The sequence below is a fragment of the Muntiacus reevesi genome, chromosome 2 (assembly GCF_963930625.1).
Source record: "Muntiacus reevesi chromosome 2, mMunRee1.1, whole genome shotgun sequence".
Classification (NCBI taxonomy): domain Eukaryota; kingdom Metazoa; phylum Chordata; class Mammalia; order Artiodactyla; family Cervidae; genus Muntiacus; species Muntiacus reevesi.
The window spans coordinates 179,619,106-179,640,563 of record NC_089250.1 but is presented as its reverse complement, the minus strand read 5'-3'; the positions used below and the strand labels follow the sequence as shown (position 1 = coordinate 179,640,563).

Genomic DNA, 21,458 nt, shown 5'->3' with positions numbered 1-21,458 from the left:
CCAGGAAGGAGATCGGTGGGGACAGGGTGACGTTTGGGCTCCAGGCTGGGAAGGGCAGGGGCCACAGGAGACTGCCAGTCCCTCATCTTGGGAATTCCCCAGCAGGGGGGTCTCCAGCCAGAGTGGAGGGTGCCAGGTGTAAGCAGGGGTGCGGTGGACCTGTGTGGGTGTGGGAGGTGACAGGGGGAGGAGCAGGCAAAGAAGTCAGACTGGATTAGACCCTGGTTGCAGGACCCCAGCCTTCAGCCCCCAGAAACTCAGGCCGGGGCAGGGGGCCTGCAGGCTGAGAGGGGCTGGGATGAATCCAGGGAGGGCCTGAGGGCAGGAGGTAAGAGCCCCTCTTTCTGGGCTGGGGCTGTTACTGACTGCTCCCCTCTCTCAGCATTTGTTGGGTGGTGCACAGACGAGCTTCGCCCCACTGTTTTCTTGCCTTTCTTTCTTCTCCTGGGTAGTCTGTGTCCTGACCCCACAAACTTGTGCCTAGGGAGTTGATTTTAGTGGAGGGGGGTGAGGGCCCTGGCTCCGTCCCCATTCTAACCCTCCTCCGTCTGCCCTTAGTCCACTTGGCGGCACTGACCTCCACCTGTGCCCTGAGACACCCCCACCCCCTCCCAGGCTCACATCCCTTCCCCTGCCTCCCGTCCCTCCTGGAGATAGCTGCTCCATCCTTTCTTCCTGAGGTTCAGACCAGTGACCCCAGGCCTCTCTGACCGTCATTTCTCACCCCTGAGCCCTGCTGTGGCTTCCGACCCTCTGTGAAGGAAGCCCCTGGCTCTGCCTCCCTCCTCTGTCCTCCTCCAGGCCCTGCGCTGACCCTCTTCTAGCCTGCTCTATCCTCCCCAGGCCTCCCTCCGGGAAGGTCCTCCTTCAGATGTCACCGTGTTACTAGGCCCACACTGACCACCCCATTTACAATTGCAACTCCCCCACCTGGCCTGTCCAGTCTCCAACTTGCTACACTTTTCTTTCTTCCACAGAAAAACATGTGTTTATTACCCACTAGAATGTAAGCTCAGAAAGGAAGGGAATTTTGTTTTGGTTTTTTTGTTTGTTTTGGTTTTGTTTCCTGGTCTGTGAAGCCTCCTGGACAGTCAGGAGCCCAGAGCTGGCTCCTCGCAAAGAACTATCTAGTGATCCAGGGGTCTTGTGCCTCAGCCCCATGCATGCACTGACGCCGTCTCCCCGAGCGAATGCCGCTGCCTGCCCTGCTTCTGGGTGAGCTGGGCTCAGGGCTGGGGGTCAAGGATGGCTGGCCAGGGCCTGCCCGAAGGTGGACAAGGGGTCTGGCCTCTGTCCTCACAGAACAGCAGGCCCACCAGCGCAAACGGTGCCAGTTCTTTGGAACGTGAAGGGTTCCTGGAGTCTCCTGGTCCCATGGAGAAGCTGAAGCCTAGAGAGCGGGGATGCAGCTATGGTCACAAAGTCCACTGGGGCCGAGGCCTGGGCCTCAGGGAAGAGACTCCTCAGACTCAGGCCGCTCCCCTCCGCTGAGGCCCGAGACCCAGCCCCTAGGAGCTCCAGGACAGTGAGGTGCATGGGTCCACATCCTATAACCATGCTTTTGGGCAGCAGTCCCTCTGGTCAGAGTCCTCCCTGGAGGAAGGGAAGGAGGCATCTCCTTTAAGAGAGGTTCTGCAGCCCTGACCAGACCCTAAAGGCAGGTGAGCAGCAGGCGCTGCCTTGGGCAAGCTTGTGAAGGCCCAGAAGCTCCATGCTTTCCTCATGGGTGATGTATGACCTTCTAACCAGTGCCAGACCACTGCTAACTGATGGGTGCCCCGCCCAGGGCAAGAAGACACTCCTGCTGAGGAAGGTGTGCAGAACAGGATGAGGGCAGCAGGTAAACATGCTGTGAGAAGGAGAAGGGTCGCCCTGGGCACCTGGGTTTTCTCCATGACGCCTGTGCACTCCTGTGGAACATGACATCAGACTTGGCCACTGTAACTGCGATGCTCCAGGCAGAAAAGCACTGTCCAGACAGAGAAAACAGGGGCCACTCCCACCAAGAGAACATCCTGACAGCCCCCGTGCTGGCTGATGGGCAGCTGCTGCTTTTCTGTCAGTCACAGTATTGCTCATCTTCAGGATGAGAATTACTGAGACATTCGATTGTAGGATGATTCCCACCTCCCGGTTCAGTCCAGAGCTAGCCTGCTTCCTTGAGCCCAGGCTCAGTCCTCTGACTCAGATACAGGGCTCCCCACGGCCGTGGTCTTCTTTGTGGCCGTGAGTTAACAGGCCCAACTCTGTTTGGCTGTGGCCGTGTTCCAGGTGGTCTCTGGCTGGAGAGAGGCAGGTGGCATTGCCATCAGAAAGGAGAGAGCAGTGGTGTAAGTGGTGTAAGTGGAGCTCAGAGGGGTTACACTTTTACATAAGGCGGCGGGGAAGATGGTGCTGAGATGGGGATTCTGAGCGAGTATTTTAAAGGAGCTGGGAGAATCAACCACAAGATGTTTGGGGAAGAGAGTGAGTGGCGCCAAGTGCAAGGGCCTGAGAGGGCCCAGGCCTCTCTCATCGTCTGGGAGACAAAAAGGAGGCCAGCAGCGGAGTGGAGTGACAGGTGGGGAGCGCGCTGAGTTCAGGTCTGGCATGTAGCGAGCAGTATGCTGAGCCACTGCGGTCCCTCCACCCGGACCAATCATCTCTAACATTTGTGTTGTCAGTGTATATGGGGATATGTCTCAATGTGTTTTATTTTTCTTCCAAACACTACGGACACATGTGATGACATCATGTCTCTATGTAAACTTGAGCACAAGTCTCCTAGAATAAGGAGATCCTTCTATATAAATAACCACAAGCCTTTCCTCAATCTAAGTGAACCAACAACTTCTCTTTGCACTGAAATTCCCTGTTCATCCCCCACACTTGCTCAATTTGTTCAGGTTGGGATCTGACCCAGGTTCTTATGTAGCTTTCAGTTGTCTATTCATTTTTTCCTTCCAGAAGCTCCCCACCCCATACCCACCGTTCCTTATCAATGACTGCAGAACAGTTCAGGCCAGCTGACTTGTAGAATATTCCACTTTTGGGTTGCTCTGATAGTTTCCCTGCAGTGTTATTTAGCTGGTTCCTTTGTCCATGTGTTTCCTGTACCCTAGAAGTCAAATCAAAAGACTTGATTAGGTCAGGTTAAAACCTATTGACAGTGAAAGGGCAACTCACAGAATGGGAGAAAATATTTGCAAACCACATATCTGATAAAGAACTGTATCCAGAATGTAGAAATAACTCTTACAACTCAACAACAAAAAGAAACAACCCAATGAAAAATGAACAGGGACTTGAATAGACTTTATCCAAAAAAAAAAAAAAAAGAATAACACATGAAAAGATGCTCAACTTCGTGAATTGTTTGTGAAATGCAAATCAAAACCACAATGAAGCCCCCGGTCCAGGTCTCTCCTTTGGAAAGATGTCAGACATGGCAGTAGCTAACACCCAGACCCTTAACTTGAAGCTGCAGGAACTGACCAACGTTTATAGTCTGCCAAATAACTTTCTGGAGATCAACCTCTTTAACCCACAGACGGTAGGCGTGGGCTGTGCTCGCTTTACCCACCTATGAGATTTGCATGTGGACAAAACTATCTGTTTTCAAACTGAAGGAGTCCTGTGTGTGATGGCGCTGCAGTGACTTTGAGTGACTAAAAATGAGCTGAAGCAAGAGAGAAAGATTGTATTAATAGTCCCACCACTGCATGGGAAAGCCTTGAAATGGCAGCTCCCTTTTCAAGGAAACAAAAGGGTCTTTGAGGAGCCCTTTATTGAAGAAAGGAGGTAGGGCCTCAAACAGTTTATTAGCAGAATTGCTAATAAATTGGATGGATGCTGGGCATCCACTAGCTCAGAACGAACGCTGCCTACACATGTTCCTGTAGGAGGAGGCAACCGACAGGAACTACATCCCCGGGAAGGTGTGCCCAAAGGAGCCCCTCTCACTACTGGCCCTCTAATTTCCTGCTGAAATGACATTGGTTGTTACACTAAGCCTCTCTCTCTCTCTTTGATCTGAAGTTGGCTGTCCATGCCATAGCCTGATAGACTGTGTGGCATTGTGATCCTTGGCACCTGACTGTACCTTGGGTGCTCTGCTAGGATCCTCTTCTCTGAGGAGAGGTGGAAAACACAGGCAGATGCCCTTTGCGTTGGATTGAGGTCGGTGGGGATTGCACTATAAGGCAATTTCTTGGGCATTTCACATGCCAGAGGCTGACCCTGGTGGGGGGGGGGTGTGCTGGTGGGGCCCTTGGATACATACTGATGCTGCAAGTCCAGGGAATTTTCTGTCTTGAGCTTAGCCAGGAACACAAAGCAGGGAAGAACCCTGCCTTTCCTACTTGCATGAACTCTTTCCTTTCGGGGAAGGTGGCAGAGACCTCAAAGCTCTCATTTTCTCCAGGCCCATTCCCAGGTTTGTCAAGAGTTTCCTTTGTTGTACTTTCTTGAGAGAGACTTTGTTGCTCTTCATGGCAGTGATTCTGAGGACTAAGCTGTGTGTAGTGTGGAGCGAGGTGTGCAGGTTTTCTGGGCCCGTCATCGTGGCTGCTTCAAGGTCAGGAGAAAGCTGTAGGGTAGTCGAGGGGATCCTGTTGCCTAGACCCCCTCGTTTGTGGCTCACTACTCTAGCTGCCGGTCTTTGCTCCCCAGTAGGTAAGGCAGTACGGGCTGGGCCAGCAGTTCTGCCTCCCCAAGCCCTTGCTACTTTATGGGTTAGTTTTGCAGGTTTGGTGACTTGAGGGCTGGGGGAGACTCGCCATCGCCATGGCCCTGAAGGGTGGGAGTGGGTCATTTTCTAGGTACCTCCCGGTGCTCGGAAAGGGCATCAGAACGCTCTGCACTTATTTTCCATGGGACCCCAACATGCTCCCCAGAAGCTGAGCTAGCAACTGGTGTAGATTTCCCAAATCTTAGAGTCTGAAGCAGCTTCTTGAACTTGGCAAGCTTTCCTGGGAGGTGGTGGTTTGTTTGCTGGGGCCCGATATCTATCCCAAGTGGTGTCAAAAGTGAGGGTTCTTTGCTCAAGCTCCCTGTCCTGGGAGGACTGGAGTTCCTTATACAGGGTCTCAGGGAAAAGAGTTACTGGTTCTGACAAGACCCTGATTGGAGAGATTAGGTTTGTGTTGAAATGTTGAAGTTCCCTGAGACCGATCAGCTCTCCAGTTCTGGGCTGAGCAGCCCCCTGAGAGAGGCTTGGTCCCCTTCCCACTTTGCCAGTGTTGGTGTTGTTGCTGCCTTTTTCATCTGTATCCTCTGTTACTGACTTTTTTTTAAGTTAAAAATTCCTTCTTTCATTATACACAAGTGCTGGGAGCCTGGCCCCATTTCTGCTGTGCGTGTATCCTGACTTGGGGCTTTATTCAGCAAAATGTTCATTCTTCTGTCCGACAATGTCATCCTCAACTCTCTTCATATTAACACACTGAAGGAAAAAAAAACCACAATTCAGGGACTTTCCTGAATTGGTCCAGTGACTAAGACTCTGCACTCCCAGTTCAGGGGGCCCAGGTTTGACCTCTGGTCATGGAACTAGATCCCACATGCCGCAACTAAGCAACAAAATAAATAAAATAGCAAATATTAAAAAAAAAAAAAAACCCAAAACATCCACAAAAATATGAAGATCACGCAAGGAGAGACTGGAGAACCAGGCTGAAGAAGACTAAATGCGAAGTTTGATGTTGACAAATAAAGGCCATTCTTGGGAAGGACAGTGTGTGATGAGATCTGTGTTGATGGATTTGGAGTGGTGTTAATCTCCTGACTTTGGTGTTAGTTCTCTGCCTATGCAGGTGCCCCAGTGGTTCAGATGGTAAAGAATCTGCCTGCAATTCAGGAGACCTGGGTTTGATCCTGGGATCAGGAAGATTCCCTGGAGAAGGAAACAGCAACCCACTCCAGTATTCTGGCCTGGGCAATTCCATGGACAGAGGAGCCTGGCAAGCTACAGTCCATGGGGTTGCAAAGAGCTGGACATGACTCAGCAACTTTCATTTCACAATCTCTTGATTTTGGTGGTAGTTCTCTGACTATGCAGGTAAGTGTTCTTGTTGACTTTAGGAAGTCCACAGGTGTTTAGGGATGCTGAGAGTATTAAAGGGAGTCATGCCTGCATTCTACTCTCAAGTGACTCAGAAGGAAAGGGCAAGTGAAGGCAAGTTGTAAATTGGGGAATCTTGATGAGTATTTGGGAGTTTTGTCTTCTTAGCATATTTTGCAGGTTTATTATGGCAGAATGCAAAGAACTAAAGAGCCTCTTGATGAAAGTGAAAGAGGAGAGTGAAAAAGTTGGCTTAAAGCTCAACATTCAGAAAACTAAGATCATGGCATCTGGTCCCATCACTTCATGGCAAATAGATGGGGAAACAGTGAAAACAGTGACAGACTTTATTTTTGGGGCTCCAAAATCACTGCAGATGGTGACTGCAGCTCTGAAATTAAAAGACATGTGCTCATTGGAAGAAAAGCTATGAGCAACCTAGACAGCATATTAAAAAGCAGAGACATTACTTTGCCAACAAAGGTCCATCTAGTCAAGGCTATGGTTTTTCCAGTAGTCATGTATGGATGTGAGAATTGGACTGTAAAGAAAGCTGAGCGCCGAAGAATTGATGCTTTTGAACTGTCGTGTTGGAGAAGACTCTTGAGAGTCTGAGGGAGATCCAACCTGTACATCTTAAAGGAAATCAGTCCTGAATATTCATTGGAAGGACTGATGTTGAAGCTAAAACTCCAATACTTTGGCCACCTGCTGTGAAGAACTGACTCATTTGAAAAGACCCTGATGCTGGGAAAGATTGAAGGTGGGAGGAGAAGGGGATGACAGGGGATGAGGCAGGTGGAGGGTATCACCGACTCAATGGATTTGAGTTTGAGTAAACTCTGGGAGTTGGTGATGGACAGGGAGTCTTGGTGTGCTGCAGTCCATGGTGTCACAAAGAATCAGACACAATTGAGCGATTGAACTAAACTGACTGACTGAGTTATAATTCCCATGTCATCTGATTCACCTGCTTAAAACATAGCAGTTCATTGTTAATACATTCACAAAATTGTGCAACTATTACAATTTTAGAATATTTCCATCATCCCCTGAAGAAACCCCATACCCACGAGCAGTAACTCCTATTTCTCCATCTTTGTCTTATTTTTGCATTTGTTTTTTTGATAGTTTGAAAATGTTTTAAAATACAAGATTATGAACTTACAGTATCTGTGTTGTAATAACAATAAGTTACTGAGTATTAGAGATTCTTTGCACAGCCAAGGTACTATGTTCACAAGTCACTTGGAATAGTTCTTTTTTTCTGGTCATTAGATTACTACATCCTCAACCAGTTTCATGTAACTTAGTTTCTTGTTCTGATGTTTTTATTTTTTGCTCTTTAACATTTTCTTTTTGATGATTTGACATGATTCAAGGTCAAGATAGTGAAGAGAGTTAGGCTTGGAGGAGCACACCTTCAACCCCATCCATGTTGCCATGTGTAATCATTTCCAGTTTATCTGTCCATAGTTGCTTTTTGCAAAAATATGCAAACACACACAAACAGATGAACACTTGCAAGGGCACACAGAGGTCAATGAATCGTTCACACGCATGTGTGCCCACACATACTTGAATTTCCCCTACTTATAGAAAAGAAATCATGCTATACATACACCAACCTACTTTTTCATTTCTTTCTTTTTCTTTTTGACTCTGTAAATCCTGGCTATCATGTCACAACCATCATAAGAAATTTTCTTTTTTTTTTCCCCATTCCCAGTTCCCTGTAATGTGGATGTTCATGGTTTGTTCTGTCATTGAATCATTATGGACTGTTTTCCACACTATAGCAAACTCAGCTGCCTCAGTGGCTCTATGCATCTGTGTCCTGCTCCCACCCACGTTGTAGGGGGGCCACCAGCAGAGTGTGGTCAAAGTCTTAGGTTTTTGTTCATCAAATAGGTGGGAAATGGATCCCAGTGAAATTTTTACTGTTACTTTGCATTTCTCTTGTTATGAGCAAGGTTGAACCTCTATCCCTTTTCTGTGTCTGATCTGTATCCCCCACTAGACTGTCAGCTCCACCAGTCAAGAGCTTTGCTGATTTAAGTGGTCAAATGCATGGCCTAGAAAGATTCTTGGGCCTCTTATGGGCTCATAAACAATTGCTTAATGGAGCGATGAATGGGTGGATGAATGAATGAATATATTCAGCTCTCATCTCTTACTGAAATCAGGCATAAATCAGGAAACAGTATTATACATTCCAGAAGAAGAAGAGAGTATACCACCAGAAGCCCCAGAGACAGCCAGAGGGGCCAGCTGGGTTCCAGCGCTGCCTCCTGCCCCATCCCCAAGTAAAGGCCTAGAAGCGCCCTTTCTGCAGAATAGAAAGTGCTCCCCCCAGGTTACGGGAGCCAATCTCTGCTCTCAGACAGAGGGGGTCAGTGCAAGTATGCCCACAGGCCTCCAGTGTGACCCAGGCAGGTCCTGCATTCTCCCTGCCACCCCCACCCACAGTGGCCCCAGTGACCACAGAGGCAAAGTGGACGTTAATTTGTTTATTGGCCCGTCTCGAGGAAGGCGTGGGGTGGGGTGTGAGACTCCCTAGAGCATCTGGGGGCTCATTCCGTCCTGGGGGTCCTGCAGCGGCCTCAGCGGTACTTCTCCGTCAGGACGCTGGACACGATGGACAGGAACTTGTCCCAGGCGGCGTGCGCGTCGGCCGTGAAGTCGGCGGGGAAGTGTGAGGCCAACGTGACCAGCAGGCAGTGGGACAGGAACTGGGGCAGGAGGGAGAGCGGTCAGCGCTGGCGGCCCGGACGAAGCTCCGCCTCCGGGACCTCGCCCCGCCCCGGGACCCCGACCCAGGAAGTAGCCCCGCCCACCGAGACCTCACCCTGCCCCCGGGGCCCCGAGCCCACCTTGAAGTTGACTGGGTCCACGCGCAGCACGTAGGCGTGCAGCTCGCTCAGCTTGGACAGCGCGCTCGCCACGTTATCAATGCTCTTGACCGCGTCGCCCACGGCGGCCACCACCTTGGAGCCGTGCGCGCGCAGCTGCGCGGAGCCCGCGTGCAGGTCGAAGTGCGGGAAGTAGGTCTTGGCCTGAGGGTAGCAGGAGAAGAGCCTGCGGGCGGGCGGGCGAGTTAGTGACCGCTCTGGGTGACTCTTGCGGTAGTGAGTACTGCGCTGCCCAGTAAGGCCCGGCCACCTCACCCTGACCGCCCGTCTCCAGGTCATTCCTTCCTTCCCTTCCTCCTTCCCTCCCTCCCTCCACGTGATTGTGGGGACCTGGGTTCTGGGCCCCGAGAGACACAGGTGACCCTCAGACCGCCCCCATCACCTCCTCCTCCTGCTTCTGACCACCGAGACACTCCTCATGTGCTTATGCTCACTGACCCTCCTCACTGACCACCTCACTGACCCCACCTCACTGACCATCTTCAGTGACCCCCTCCTCACTGACCACCTCACTAACCATCCTCGCTGACCCTCCTCAATGATCCCACCTCACTGACCCTCCTCACTGACCCCTCCTCACTCACCCTCCTCACTGTTCCCTCCTCACTCACCCCTCCTTACTCCGCCTCATCACTGACCCCTGTTCTCACTGACTCCTGACCTCACTGACCCACACGGTCCCCTCCAGGCTCCACCCCAGCCCACCTGGTGCTCACCTCTCCAGGGTCTCGGTGCCAATGGCGTCCGTCTGTGTGGAGATCTTGCTCCACATGGACACGATGATGGTCCTCTCAGCTCTGGTCAGAGACATGGTGGCGGCTGAGCGGGAGCTGGGCGTGCTGAGAGCTGGCGTCCTGGTGCTCAGTCCTCAGGGTCCCCTTATATATGTGGAGCCAGGGTGGGGGCCACGCTGTGGTCATCATTGTGGGAGAGGAGGGGGCCGTGGGTGTGGATCTCCTATCAGATCCAGTGACCAGGGGCAGTCAGGGCCTGGTGGGCTTGGTGGGGTGAGGGGCTATCACTCCGGCCACCCTTGCTGGGCCTGACAAGACTCCAGGGGAGATAGGGGCCCAGTCAGCCCAGGAGGTCATCCTGCGTTTGCAGCCCAGCGCTGCACTTTCTTGTCCATTTCAGAATTGCAGAATGGGAGAAGCCAGAGGAGTGCCCACATACCGGTTCTCGGTTGGACTGTGCCCCTGCTGGCCCCATTACTGCTGGGCTGGGCTGTGGCTGGACCCACAAGACACCTCTCCCCCTGCCCAATGCACACACTGGCTCTAGGATCCCTGGGTTTCCTCCAAGAAAACAATGCATTCATTGCCTGGTGGGCCCTGAGGAGGGAGATACTGACTGGTTTCTGAAAAGCTGGGGATGTGGCAAGTAAACAGAAGAGAATTCTTCTAATATCATGTGATTTTAGGTTCTGCAGTGTTGCTCACCAAGTCATAATTTAAACAAAGTGAGGCAGATATGCCTTTCTATTTCAACCTACAATTGACTTTTTTTAGTATGCTGCTCTGTGAATTTTGACACGTGTATAGATTTTGTAATCTCAACCATAATCAGAACACACAGAGCTCTATCACCCCCAAAACTCCCACTGGCTGCCCCTTTGCAGTCTCATCTTCCTCTATCCCCTAAACTGACACCACTGTACATCTGTCTTTTTTAACATGTCCTGTAAACGGAAATATACAGCTTGCCAACATACAGTGTGTCATCTTTCAGGACTGGCTTCTTTCTTAGCGTAATATTCTTGAGATACATGCATGTCATTGCCTGTATCAATAGCTGGTTTCCTTTTGCTGCAGAATAGTACTCCGCGGTAGTAATGTTCATTCATTCTCCCACTCAAGCTGGGTTTTTCCCAGTTTGGGGGTATTACAAGTAAAACTGCTGTGAACATTCTTGTGTAGGTCTTTATGTAAACATGCATTTTTATTTCTCTGGGATAATACCATATCTAGGAGTAGAATTGTGCTAAGTGTATGTTTAACTTAGTAGGAAACTGCTAATATGTTTTCTGGAGTGGCTTTACCATTTTGCATTCCACCCAGCAATGAAGAGAAGTCCTAGGTGCTGTGTGTCTTTGTCAGCACTTCCACACGTTGGTTGTTCTGATGTTGTGGGGCCATATGACATGCTGGCTTCAGTCTGCATTTCCCTGACAGCCGGTGACATGGAGCATCTTCTCACATGCTTGTTTGCCGTCCAGGTTTTCCCTTCACTGAAATCTCTCTCCTGGTATTTTGACCATTTTAAAATTGGGTTGTTTGTCTTCTTACTATTGAATTTTGAGAGTTCTGTATGTATTCTGGATGCACTCATTTGTCAGATATGCACTTTGCAAATATTTCCTTCTAGTCTGTAGCTTGTCGGTTCATCCTCTTAATAGTATCATTTGCAGAGTCGTAGTTTTATTTTTTGATGAAGTCTAATTTATCAAGTTTTTCTTTTAGGATTCATGTTTTTAGAGTCATGCCTGAAAATTCTTTACCTAATCCCAAGTCACAAAGCCTTTATCTAAGTGTTTTCATCTAAGACTTTTTTCTAAGTGTTTCAGAATTTATGTTTTACACTTAGGTCTGTGATCCATTTTGAGATCATTTTTGTTTGAGGTATGAGGCTTAGGTCCTGGGTTGTTTGTATTTTCTCTTTACCTATGAGTGTCTAATTTATCCAGTACTTTTAATTGAAAACACTGTACTTCCTCTATTGAGTTGCCTTCTCTAACTTATTTGTAAATGATTAATTGCACATATTTCTGCACATATATTTCTCTATTCTTTCTTTTATTCCACTGACCTATGTGTCTATCCTTCACCAATATCACACAGGCTTTATTACTATAGCTTTATGTCATGTCTTAAACTTAGATAGTGTCCCAAGAATGAGAGAAAACATTTGCAAATCATATATTGGATCAGGGACTGATCCAAAATATAAAAAAATCTTACAAGTCAAGAAGAGACAGCTAACTGAAAACTGGGAAAAGTACTTTAATAGACATTCCTCTAAAGAAATCATAAAATGTCCAATAAACATGTGAAAAGGTGCTCGGCATCATTACTCATTCAGTTCAGTTCAGTTCAGTCACTCAGTCATGTCCGACTCTTTGCGACCCCATGAATTGTAGCACACCAGGCCTCCCTGTCCATCACAAACTCCCAGAGTTCACTCAAACTCATGTCCATCGAGTCGGTGATGCCATCCAGCCATCTCATCCTCTGTCGTCCCCTTCTCCTCCTGCCCCCAATCCCTCCCAGCATCAGGGTCTTTTCCAATGAGTCAACTCTTCACATGAGGTGGCCAAAGTATTGGAGTTTCAGCTTTAGCATCAGTCCTTCCAATGAACACCCAGGACTGATCTTCTTTAGGATGGACTGTTTGGATCTCCTTGCAGTCCAAGGGACTCTCAAGAGTCTTCTGCAACACCACAGTTCAAAAGCATCAATTCTTCTGCACTCAGCTTTCTTCACAGTCCAACTTTCACATCCATACGTGACCACTGGAAAAACCATACCCTTGACTAGACAGAACTTTGTTGGCAAAGTAATGTCTCTGCTTTTTAATGTGCTATCTAGGTTGGTCATAACTTTCCTTCCAAGGAGTAAGCGTCTTTTACTTATTTTTTTATTTCTTTATTTTTTGCGTCTTTTAATTTCATGGCTGCAATCACCATCTGCAGTGATTTTGGAGCCCCAAAATTAGGGAAATGCAAATCAAAACCAAAAAAGATAGCACATCATACTCACTAAGATGGCTGTAATCAAAAACCCCAGCCTGAGCCCTAATCCTAACCTTACCTACAACTTATAGAATGGCTCTATTTAAAAAGGTAAAATGACAAGTGTTGGTAAGGAGATGGAGAAATTAGAATCTTTAGACTGCTGATGGGAATGTAAAATGGTGCAGCTACTATGGAAGACAGCCTGGCAGTTCCTCAAAAGATTAAACAGAGTTCCCACATGACTCAGCAATTCCATTCCATAGTACACACCCAATAAAATACATCCATTTGAAAACTTGTACTGTGTTCATAGCACCACTATTCATAACAGCCAAAAAGTGCAAACAACCCAAATGTCCTTCAAGTGATGAATAGGTGAATCAAATATGGTATATAATCTAGACAGTGGAGTAGTATCCAGTCATAAAAAGGAAGAAGGTACTGATATTTGAGTGAATCTTGAAAAAATTCATATTGTATGATTCCGTTTACATAAATGTCGAGAACAGGCAAGTCCTTAGAGACAGAGAGTGGATTAGGGAACTTGCCTAAGTTGTTAACTTGTCCAGTGGTTAAGAATGCTCCTGCCAATGCAAGGGACATGGGTTCAATCCCTGGTCTGCCACGTGCTGAACGGCAACTAAGCCCGTGTACCACAACTACTGAGCCTAACACTCTAGAGCCTGAGAGCTGCGACTCCTGAAACCCACCTGCCTAGAGCCTGTGCTCCACAGCGAGAAGCTCCCACACGAGAGACCCACGCACCATACTAGAGAGTGGCCCCTGCTTGCTGCAGCTAGAGATAGCCTGTGTGCGGCAGTGAAGACTCAGCGCAGCCAAAAATGAATTAATAAAATTTTAAAAAGATAAAAGTAGATTAGGTTGTCTGGGGCCAGGGTAGTTGGGGTCTGTGACTGTTAATGGGGCTGGGGGTTCTTTTGAGGTAATGAAAAGTTTCTAAAATTGTGGTGATGGTCACATAACTCTCTGAATATACAAAACCCCACTGAATTGGACACTTAACTTTTTTTTCTTTTTTTCTTGGTCTGCGCAGCATGGCATTTGGGGTCTTAGTTCCTTGATCAGGGATCACACTTGTGTCTGCTGCAGTGGAAGTGCACAGTCTTAACCACTGGACCACCAGGGAAGTCCCAAATTGCACACTTAAAATGGCGGGCTGTATGGTATGTGAATTTTATCTCAATTAAGGTGTTAAAAGATTGGGTGATGTCATTCCTCCATCATTATTCTTCTTTTCCAAAATGGTTTTGGCGACTCTGGTTCCTTTGCCTTTCCATGTGAATTTTTTCTGTTGTTCAGTTGCTCAGTCGTGTCTGACTCTATGTGAACCCATGGACTTCAGCACACCAGCCTTCCATGTCCTTCATTATCTTCCGGAGCTTACTCAAACTCATGTCCATCGAGTTGGTGATGCCATCCAACCACCTCATCCTCTGTCGTCCCCTTCTCCTTCTGCCCTCAATCTTTCCCAGCATCAGGGTCTTTTCCAGTGAGTCAACTGTTCACATCAAGTGGTGAAAGTATTGGAGTTTGTGTTTCAGCATCAGTCCTTCCAATGAATATTCAGGGTTGATTTCCTTTAGGATGGACTGGTTTGATCTCCTTGTAGTCCAAAGGATTCTCGAGTCTTCTCCAGCGCCACAGTCGAAAGCATGAATCCTTCAGCATTGTCTTCTTTGCGGTCCAACTCTCACATCCATACATGACTACTGGAAAAACCATAGCTTTGACTATATGGACCTATGTTGGCTAAGTGATGTCTCTGCTTTTTGAATTTCAGAGTTAGTCAAAGAGTTACTTGCACAAAAGCCTAGGAGTTTTTCAGGATGGAGGTAAACGTTCCCTGAGTGGAGAGTTCTGATCACAGATATTTTGCTAAACTATTCTTAGAGAAAATTGTGAGGCTCAGACAAGCCCTCTGATAGGAAAACATGTGCACTAGAATAAACAAGTGTTGAGCACCTTCTGTGCTAGTTGTGTTACTGTGCTATGCGGCTTGCTTCTCCTACACCTGAGACGGGGCTGATGAGACTGTGGAGGTCTGCGGGCGGGTGCTACCTACCGTGGTGCCTCCCCGCTGCTGAGCAGAGAGGGTGGGGATCTCCCAGGGCTGTCAGTGCCTGTGTGTGGCCTGGAGGCCGAGTCTGCCTTCCTGGAAGCCCCTTCCAGTTCTCCCCTTATGTTTTACATCTGTGCCCTCTTCTCATGTGACAGGGTCTCCCTCTCCCAGGGTGTGCCCGCGCTCCGCTGGCCTTGCGCTCGTGGTCACCTCTCCTGGCCAGGCTCTGCCTCTGGGCCCAGGTGTTCCCAAGGTGTGTGACTTCACCTCTCTGGGCTCACCCCAGAGCTGATGAGCCTGGCCCTCTCTGCTCACTCCTGGTTTAGAAGACTCCAGGGCCACCGCCCGCATCTAGGCCTGCAGTCAGGGTATGCGAGTCTGATCCTGAGGCTTCAGCTCCCCAGAAAGAAGAGGAGGAAGGGAGACAGACAGGGACAGATGGACAGACTGGCAGAGAAAACAGATTGAGCCAGGGAGACAGAGGGGGCTGAGGAACACGTGGAAGTTCAGGCAGAAGGAGGGAGTTTGGAGGTCCAGGGTGAGGGTGGAGCTGACCTGCTGGACAAGGTAGGGGAGGCACAGTGGGGCCTCAGTGAGCGATGTGCCTTGGACAAAGCCCCCAGCTACAGTGTCTGAGGTCTTGGCCAGGAGTCAGTATAGGGGGTGAGGAGTGTGAACTTCAGGCCTCCCACCATGGGGCCGGTCCTCACTCCCCTCCTGGCAGCACCTCCCCCATCCTTGGCTTTCATAGGACAGAGAGTCACAGGAAGCCACTTTGATTCTGAAACTTCCAAGGCCTGCAAAGCATTGGTGTGGGCGGGCGTCCTTTTCCTTTTACTTTTTTTCATTGTAAAATATAGCACAAGATTATGTCACAGCATAATGAAATATTATAAGGCACATATTGAGCATCCCAGTCCTCCCCAAAGGTGACCCCAACCTACTTTCTTTCTTTACAGTAGCTTTACTACACACTTATGTGTCCTTGGACTTCCCTGTGGCTCAGATGGTAAAGAATCTGCCTGCGACGCAGGAGACTTGGGTTCTATCCCTGTGTTGGGAAGATCCCCTGGAGAAGGAAATGGCTACCCACTCCAGTATTCTTTCTTGGAGAATCCCATGGACACAGGACCTTGGAGGGCTATGGAGTCCATGGAGTCGCAAAGAGTTGGACACGACTGAGCAACTCACACTACTACTACTGTGTGTCCTTAGGTGCTTTAGTTAGCGTTGCCTGCCTTTGGCTTTCAGGTCCCATGAAACAGTGCAGTGGGTCATCTCCTGTCACCCACGTTTGTGACATGCCCGAGGTGCTGTGGGCATTGATTGTCGTCGCCGTGTTGTGTTTCCTGTTAGGGACATATCACAAGTTACCCAGGGCGACAGGGATGGACATTTTGGCTGTTTAGTTCTTGGCTGTTGTTAGTAACACTGCAGTGAACATTCTGTTGGGTATATCCCCAGGACGGAGGCTGCTGGGTCCAGGGCATGGAGTTCTCGGCTTCAGCAGTTAATGGCAGACGTTTTCTGGATCAGTTGTACTGCCTGGCACTCACCTAGTGATGTGCGAGTTCCTCTTGCTCCACACCCTTCTAAAAGTTTGTCATGGTCAGTCCCGGTTGGAGGCGGGGGGTCTCATGGTTCAGCTTTTCTGCTGGGTGTATACTAGCTTCTCATGTGATCTTAATTTGCACTTTCCTGACACTGCTGAGCTAGGTCCCTGCTCACATAGTTGCTGTCCTTTGCATTGCATTTGCATTTCCTTTTTTGGTTGAAGTTTCCAAGTCATGGCCATTTTTCTACTGTGTTGCCAGTCTTATTGCTTTATAGGAAATTTAAAGAGATTCTAGGTAGGAACTTCCCTGGTGGTCCCATGGTTGGGAATTCACCTGCCAATGCAAAGGCTATGGTATGATCCCTGGTCTGGGACGATTCCACATGCCGAGGCGCAGCTGAACCTGACCCAGCACACTGCAACTACTGAGCCAGCACGCCTGGAGGCATGCTTGGCAACAAGAGAAGCCACTGTGGTGAGAAGCCTGCGTGTTGTAACTAGAGAGTAGCCCCCGCTTGCCACAACTAGAGAAAGTCGGCGTGCAGCAACGGAGACCCAGTGTAACCATAAATAAATAATTTTTAAAACTACTAATGGACAGAGAGGCCTGGCATGTTGCGGTTCATGGAGTTGAGTCAGACACAACTGAGCGACTGAACTGAACTGAAGGAATACTTACAAAAGTATTCAGTTTCATATGTCAGTTTCATATGCCGTATCTCCCCCAGGGCTGTCCTTTGCCTGCACGCTCTTACTGCTGTTTTTGGTTGAGCAGAAATTTATAATTTTAATGCAGTCAAATTAAGTGATTTTTTTAAAGTTCAGTTTAAAAATGTACCATTCTGAGGAGCTTCCGGGCCCTTCGCCATTTTATAGTGCGGGTGCCAGTTGCGGTCTCCGGAACACCTGCCCCACGACAAAGGGGACCTCGCAAATCCCCTCCACTGCTGTCAGCCCAGGGCCACCTCGGGTCACTGAGTCACCTGCCCACTTGCCTGCTGCCTTTGTTGAAAGTCATCATGCCTCGGGGTCAGAAGAGCAAGCTTCGTACCCGTGAGAGACGCCGCCAGGCCCAAGTTGAACCCCAGAATCTGAGTGTTCAGAGAGCCACAAGTACTTCATCCACTGAGTCCATCAGAGGCTGTATAGATGAGAAGGTGCTTATAATGGTGTATTACCTGCTGTATAAGTATAACGTGAAAGAGCCTATTAGCAAGGTGGAAATGCTGAGAGAAGTAATCCAGATGTATAAGAATCACTACCTTGAGATCCTCCAGAGAGCTGCTGAGCACATGGAGATGATCTTTGGCCTTGACCTGAAGGAAGTGGATCCCTACCGGCACATCTATATCCTTGTCAATAAAATGGAAGCAAGCTGCGATGCAAGGCTGAGAGATCAGATTGAGATTCCCAAGACAGGCCTGCTGATGGCTGTTCTGGATGTGATCTTCATGCAGGGCAATTGTGCTAGTGAGGAGCAAGTTTGGGAAGTCCTGAATGTGATGGGGTTATATAAGGGTAGGAAGCACTTCATTTTTGGGGATCCTAAGAAGGTCATTACCAAAGATTTAGTGCAGGAGAAGTACCTAGAGTACCGCCAGGTGTTCAATAGTGATCCTCCATGCTATGAGTTTCTGTGGGGCTCTAGAGCCCATGCTGAAACCACCAAGATGAAAGTGCTAGAGTTTATGGCTAAGATCCATAATATGGTCCCCACTGCCTTCCCATCCTTGTTTGAGGAGGCTTTGAGAGATGAGGAAGAGAGAGCCCAAGGTAGAGCTTCAGCCAAGGCTTGTATTGCTGCCCGGGCCAGGGCCCGCTCCAGTGCCTTAGCCAGCAGTTCCTCCCACTCCAAAAGAGTCTGAGGCAGATTCCTTACTTTGTTGTTAAAAATAAGTTCATGTTTCTAAGTAGTAGAAGGTTGGGGAGGGGCTGCAGACAATACTGTGTGTAACACATTTGTGTTTTTGTGTTCTATGCTGTATCTTGGAAAATTTTAAAAATATTGTTCCTTTTAATAGAAGATTTAAGTAGCTTTGTAATCCACACTTCTGAGTTATATTGCTCAAACACTGATGCTATGGGTGAGATCTAAGTGTAAGAGTTTTATTGTTTGTGTAACTGGAAAAGTTCCACCTTACCTAGTAATTTGGAATAAGATAACATGGCGATGGATGAGGCATTACTTTGGAAATGTGAAAAACTCAGCATTGAAATAGTTGTGGTCAAGAAATGCATAAATAAAAGATAAAAATTCTTGGTCTAAAAAAAAAATGTACCATTCTATATGTAACAGCCAAAAGGTGGAAGCAAAATAAATGTCCATGCATGGATGAATGGATCAACAAATGATGGTATTTCCATACAGTGAGATATTTACTAAACAAACATGAAAATGAAGCGGAGAAAGATTTAGGGCAGGAGAAAAGGACAATAGAGGATGAGATGATTGGATGGCATCACCGACTCAATGGATATGAGTTTGAGCGAACTCTGGGAGATGGTGAAGGACAGGAAAGCCTGGCATGCTGCAGTCTATGGGGTCGCAGAGTCAGATGCAACTAGTGACTGAAAACAATGTAAAAATGAAGCACTGACAGAACATGGATGAACCTTGAGAATGTTACACTAAGTGAAGGAGCTAGACATGAAAAGCCATATACTATGTGACTCCCCTTATATGAAGTGTCCAGAACAGGCAAACCCAAAGAGACAGAAAGTTTATGAATGTGTGCCAAGGGCTGGGGGTGGGATTGGGGAGGATGGGATGATGAAAATATTCTGTAACTAGTTAGTGATCCTGGTTGCACTCATTATGAATATAAGAAATGCCACAGAATTAACTTCACTTTCAAATGGTTAATTTTGTGTTATGCAAATTTTCCCTTAAATTTTTAAGAAGTGGAACAAGCATTATGCTGAAGGCTGAAGTGAAGTGAACCTTCTACATTACTTTTCTAAGATCTTTACTGTTTGGTCCTTTGAGCTGGCCACAGTCCACCTTGGATTGCTTTTGTGTGGAGTGAGGTGAGGTCTGCGGACCAGCTCTGACTGGTGTGAACCGAGTGTTCTCTAAGTCCTGGCTTGGTGTGAACTGGCTACTCTCAGGTCAGGTGTTTGCCCCTCACAGTTCTGTGAGAGAACTTTTATTTTTCAAGATGCCGTGTTTTAAGATAAGGAAACGCAGACTCGGGAAGGTTACATGTTCACAGTTTCCGTAGAGAAGGAGCAGCCCCAGTGGGCAGAGGAGACCAAGGTTTGTTGTGTGTGAGGCCTTCTGTCTCTGGGCCTTGCTCTCCCACCTGAAACAAGAGGGACTGGGCCTGGGCAGAGCCTCAGGGTGCTGAGACCTGCTGGCCTCTGGGCCGAATTCCAAGTGCCAGGCCTGTTCTGAGCTTGTGTACTGGGGCTGAGCTCAGAGGGGCTGTGGTCTCAGCAGAAGAATGAGACAGAGGCCTGCAAATGCTTCTTCCCTGCCTCCTCCAACCGAGAGCAGCCCCTGACTGACCCTGGGCAGGATGAGCTCCCTTGGGAGCCCTGGTTTCACTGTTTTAACCTCTAGCGGGTCCTCCACCTCACTCTTAGGACAGACAAGCTGCTGCTGCGTGACCTTGGCACCCAGCAGTGTGAGTTCAAGATTATCATTGTTCTTGTTGTAGGTGAATGATTTTCCTGGGCAGATACCCTGTGGTGGGGAGAGTGGAGATATCACGTTGGTCTGAGATAGGGTCCGTGAGCCCCGCCTGGCGCTCGACCGTCGATGGTGGCTCTATCGGGGCCAGACCGAGTGGCAGGACCGATAAAGCCTAGCCGTCCAAGGAGCCTCCTGGCCCTGCCCTGGGTTAGGATTCGGTGCTTTCACTGCTGTGGCTTAGGTTCAGTCCCTGGTCAGGAAGCTGAGATCCCGCAAGCTACAAGGCATGGCTTCCCCTCAGAAAAGACAAAGAAAATGAGGACTGGGAGATGTGGGGCGCTGGCAGGGAAGTGTCTGAGGGCACACCCTGCAGTGAGCAGAGGCCGAGCCTGGGCACGATGCTGCCCAGGAGGCCATTAGTTCCCACTGCTGTTCCTGTTGGGGAACCAGAGCCCTCATTCCCTCTGCTGCTGGGAGCTGGCTGGACGGCCCAGGGAGTGACCATGAGCCCTGGTTTCCCTAACAGCCCAGGGAGGCAGACGGACATGGACACTGAGGTGCCACTGGGGAGGGTGCTGTGGAATTCAGACCCCCACTCCTGCCAGTCCAGCCTGAGACATCTGAGCCTCGGGAAGGGGTGTGTCCTGGTGAGCTCCCTTCACTATTCATGGGTTCCAGTGCTTGTTACAGTGAAAAGTCATGAGCCACATAGCCAGGAAATACACAATGAATGCTCTGGGGAAGGTTGCTAGCATGAAGTGGGCCCTGAGAGGGTAATATAGGAATGGTGGTTTCTCTACTTTTGGGTCTTCCCCCAGCCCAAGCACAGCCAGTTCTGGGGTCATAGGCCCATCCAGTGGGGCAACAGCATGTCCAGGGAAGTCAGAGGAAGGAGACCTGAGCCAGAGTCCTGGCTTTCATATCTGGGTGTCCGCAGATTCCCAACGTCCGGCAGGGAGGCCCCATCCATACAGCTCTCCGAGCCTCACCTCCTGCTCCTGTGTCCTTGTTTCCATTCCAAGGACATTCATGGGAACTGGGGGAGAACTCAGAAACCTTTTGATGATACATAAAATCAGTATATTCTAGGGACTTCCCTGGTGGCCCAGTGGTTAAGAATCTGCCTTGCAATGCAGGGGACATGGGCTTGATCCTGCTGTGGAGTAACTTAGCTTGTGTGCTGCACCTACAGAAGTCCAGGTGCTGCAATGAAGATCCTGCATGCTGCGACTAAGACCGGACACAGTCAAACAAATAAATACCATATTTAAAAAAATCAATATATTCTAGACTGGAAAAAAGGGCTTGCAGAATCTGTTACAGAGGTGAGCTGTGGTGGTGGTTTAGTCACTAAATCGTGTCTGACTCTTGCAACCCCATGAACTGTAGCCTGACAGGCTCCTCTGTCCATGGAATTCTCCAGGCAAGAATATTGAACTGGGTAGCCATTTCCTTCTCCAGAGGATCTTCCTGACCCAGGGATCGAACCTGGTTTCCTGCACTGCAG

The 21,458-nt window shown here is 48.8% G+C and overlaps 2 protein-coding genes and 1 pseudogene across 2 annotated transcripts; 2 read left to right on the top strand and 1 right to left on the bottom strand.

The window, feature by feature from the left end:
- Positions 1–3,257: 3,257 nt before the first annotated feature.
- LOC136158410 (sorting nexin-12-like) lies at positions 3,258–4,124 on the top strand (annotated as a pseudogene).
- Positions 4,125–8,643: 4,519 nt separating this feature from the next.
- On the bottom strand, positions 8,644–9,763 carry HBZ (hemoglobin subunit zeta). The gene is made up of 3 exons (XM_065920206.1): positions 9,669–9,763; positions 8,914–9,118; positions 8,644–8,772 (listed from the first exon to the last, which is right to left on the bottom strand). Exons 1-3 carry the CDS (start codon positions 9,761–9,763, stop codon positions 8,644–8,646), a joined length of 429 nt encoding a protein of 142 aa, XP_065776278.1.
- Positions 9,764–17,336: 7,573 nt separating this feature from the next.
- Positions 17,337–18,182, top strand: LOC136157338 (melanoma-associated antigen B10-like). The gene has a single exon (XM_065919257.1). The coding sequence runs from the start codon at positions 17,337–17,339 to the stop codon at positions 18,180–18,182; it is 846 nt and encodes a 281-aa protein (XP_065775329.1).
- Positions 18,183–21,458: the final 3,276 nt, after the last annotated feature.

Coding starts and splice junctions, on each gene's coding strand:
- LOC136157338 (XM_065919257.1), top strand. CDS start 17,337: ATGCCTCGGGGTCAGAAGAGCAAGCTTCGTACCCGTGAGAGACGCCGC.
- HBZ (XM_065920206.1), bottom strand. CDS start 9,763: ATGTCTCTGACCAGAGCTGAGAGGACCATCATCGTGTCCATGTGGAGC. Junction 9,119..9,668: donor GGCACCGAGACCCTGGAGAG/GTGAGCACCAGG, acceptor GCCCGCCCGCAG/GCTCTTCTCCTGCTACCCTC. Junction 8,773..8,913: donor TGGACCCAGTCAACTTCAAG/GTGGGCTCGGGG, acceptor CTCCTGCCCCAG/TTCCTGTCCCACTGCCTGCT.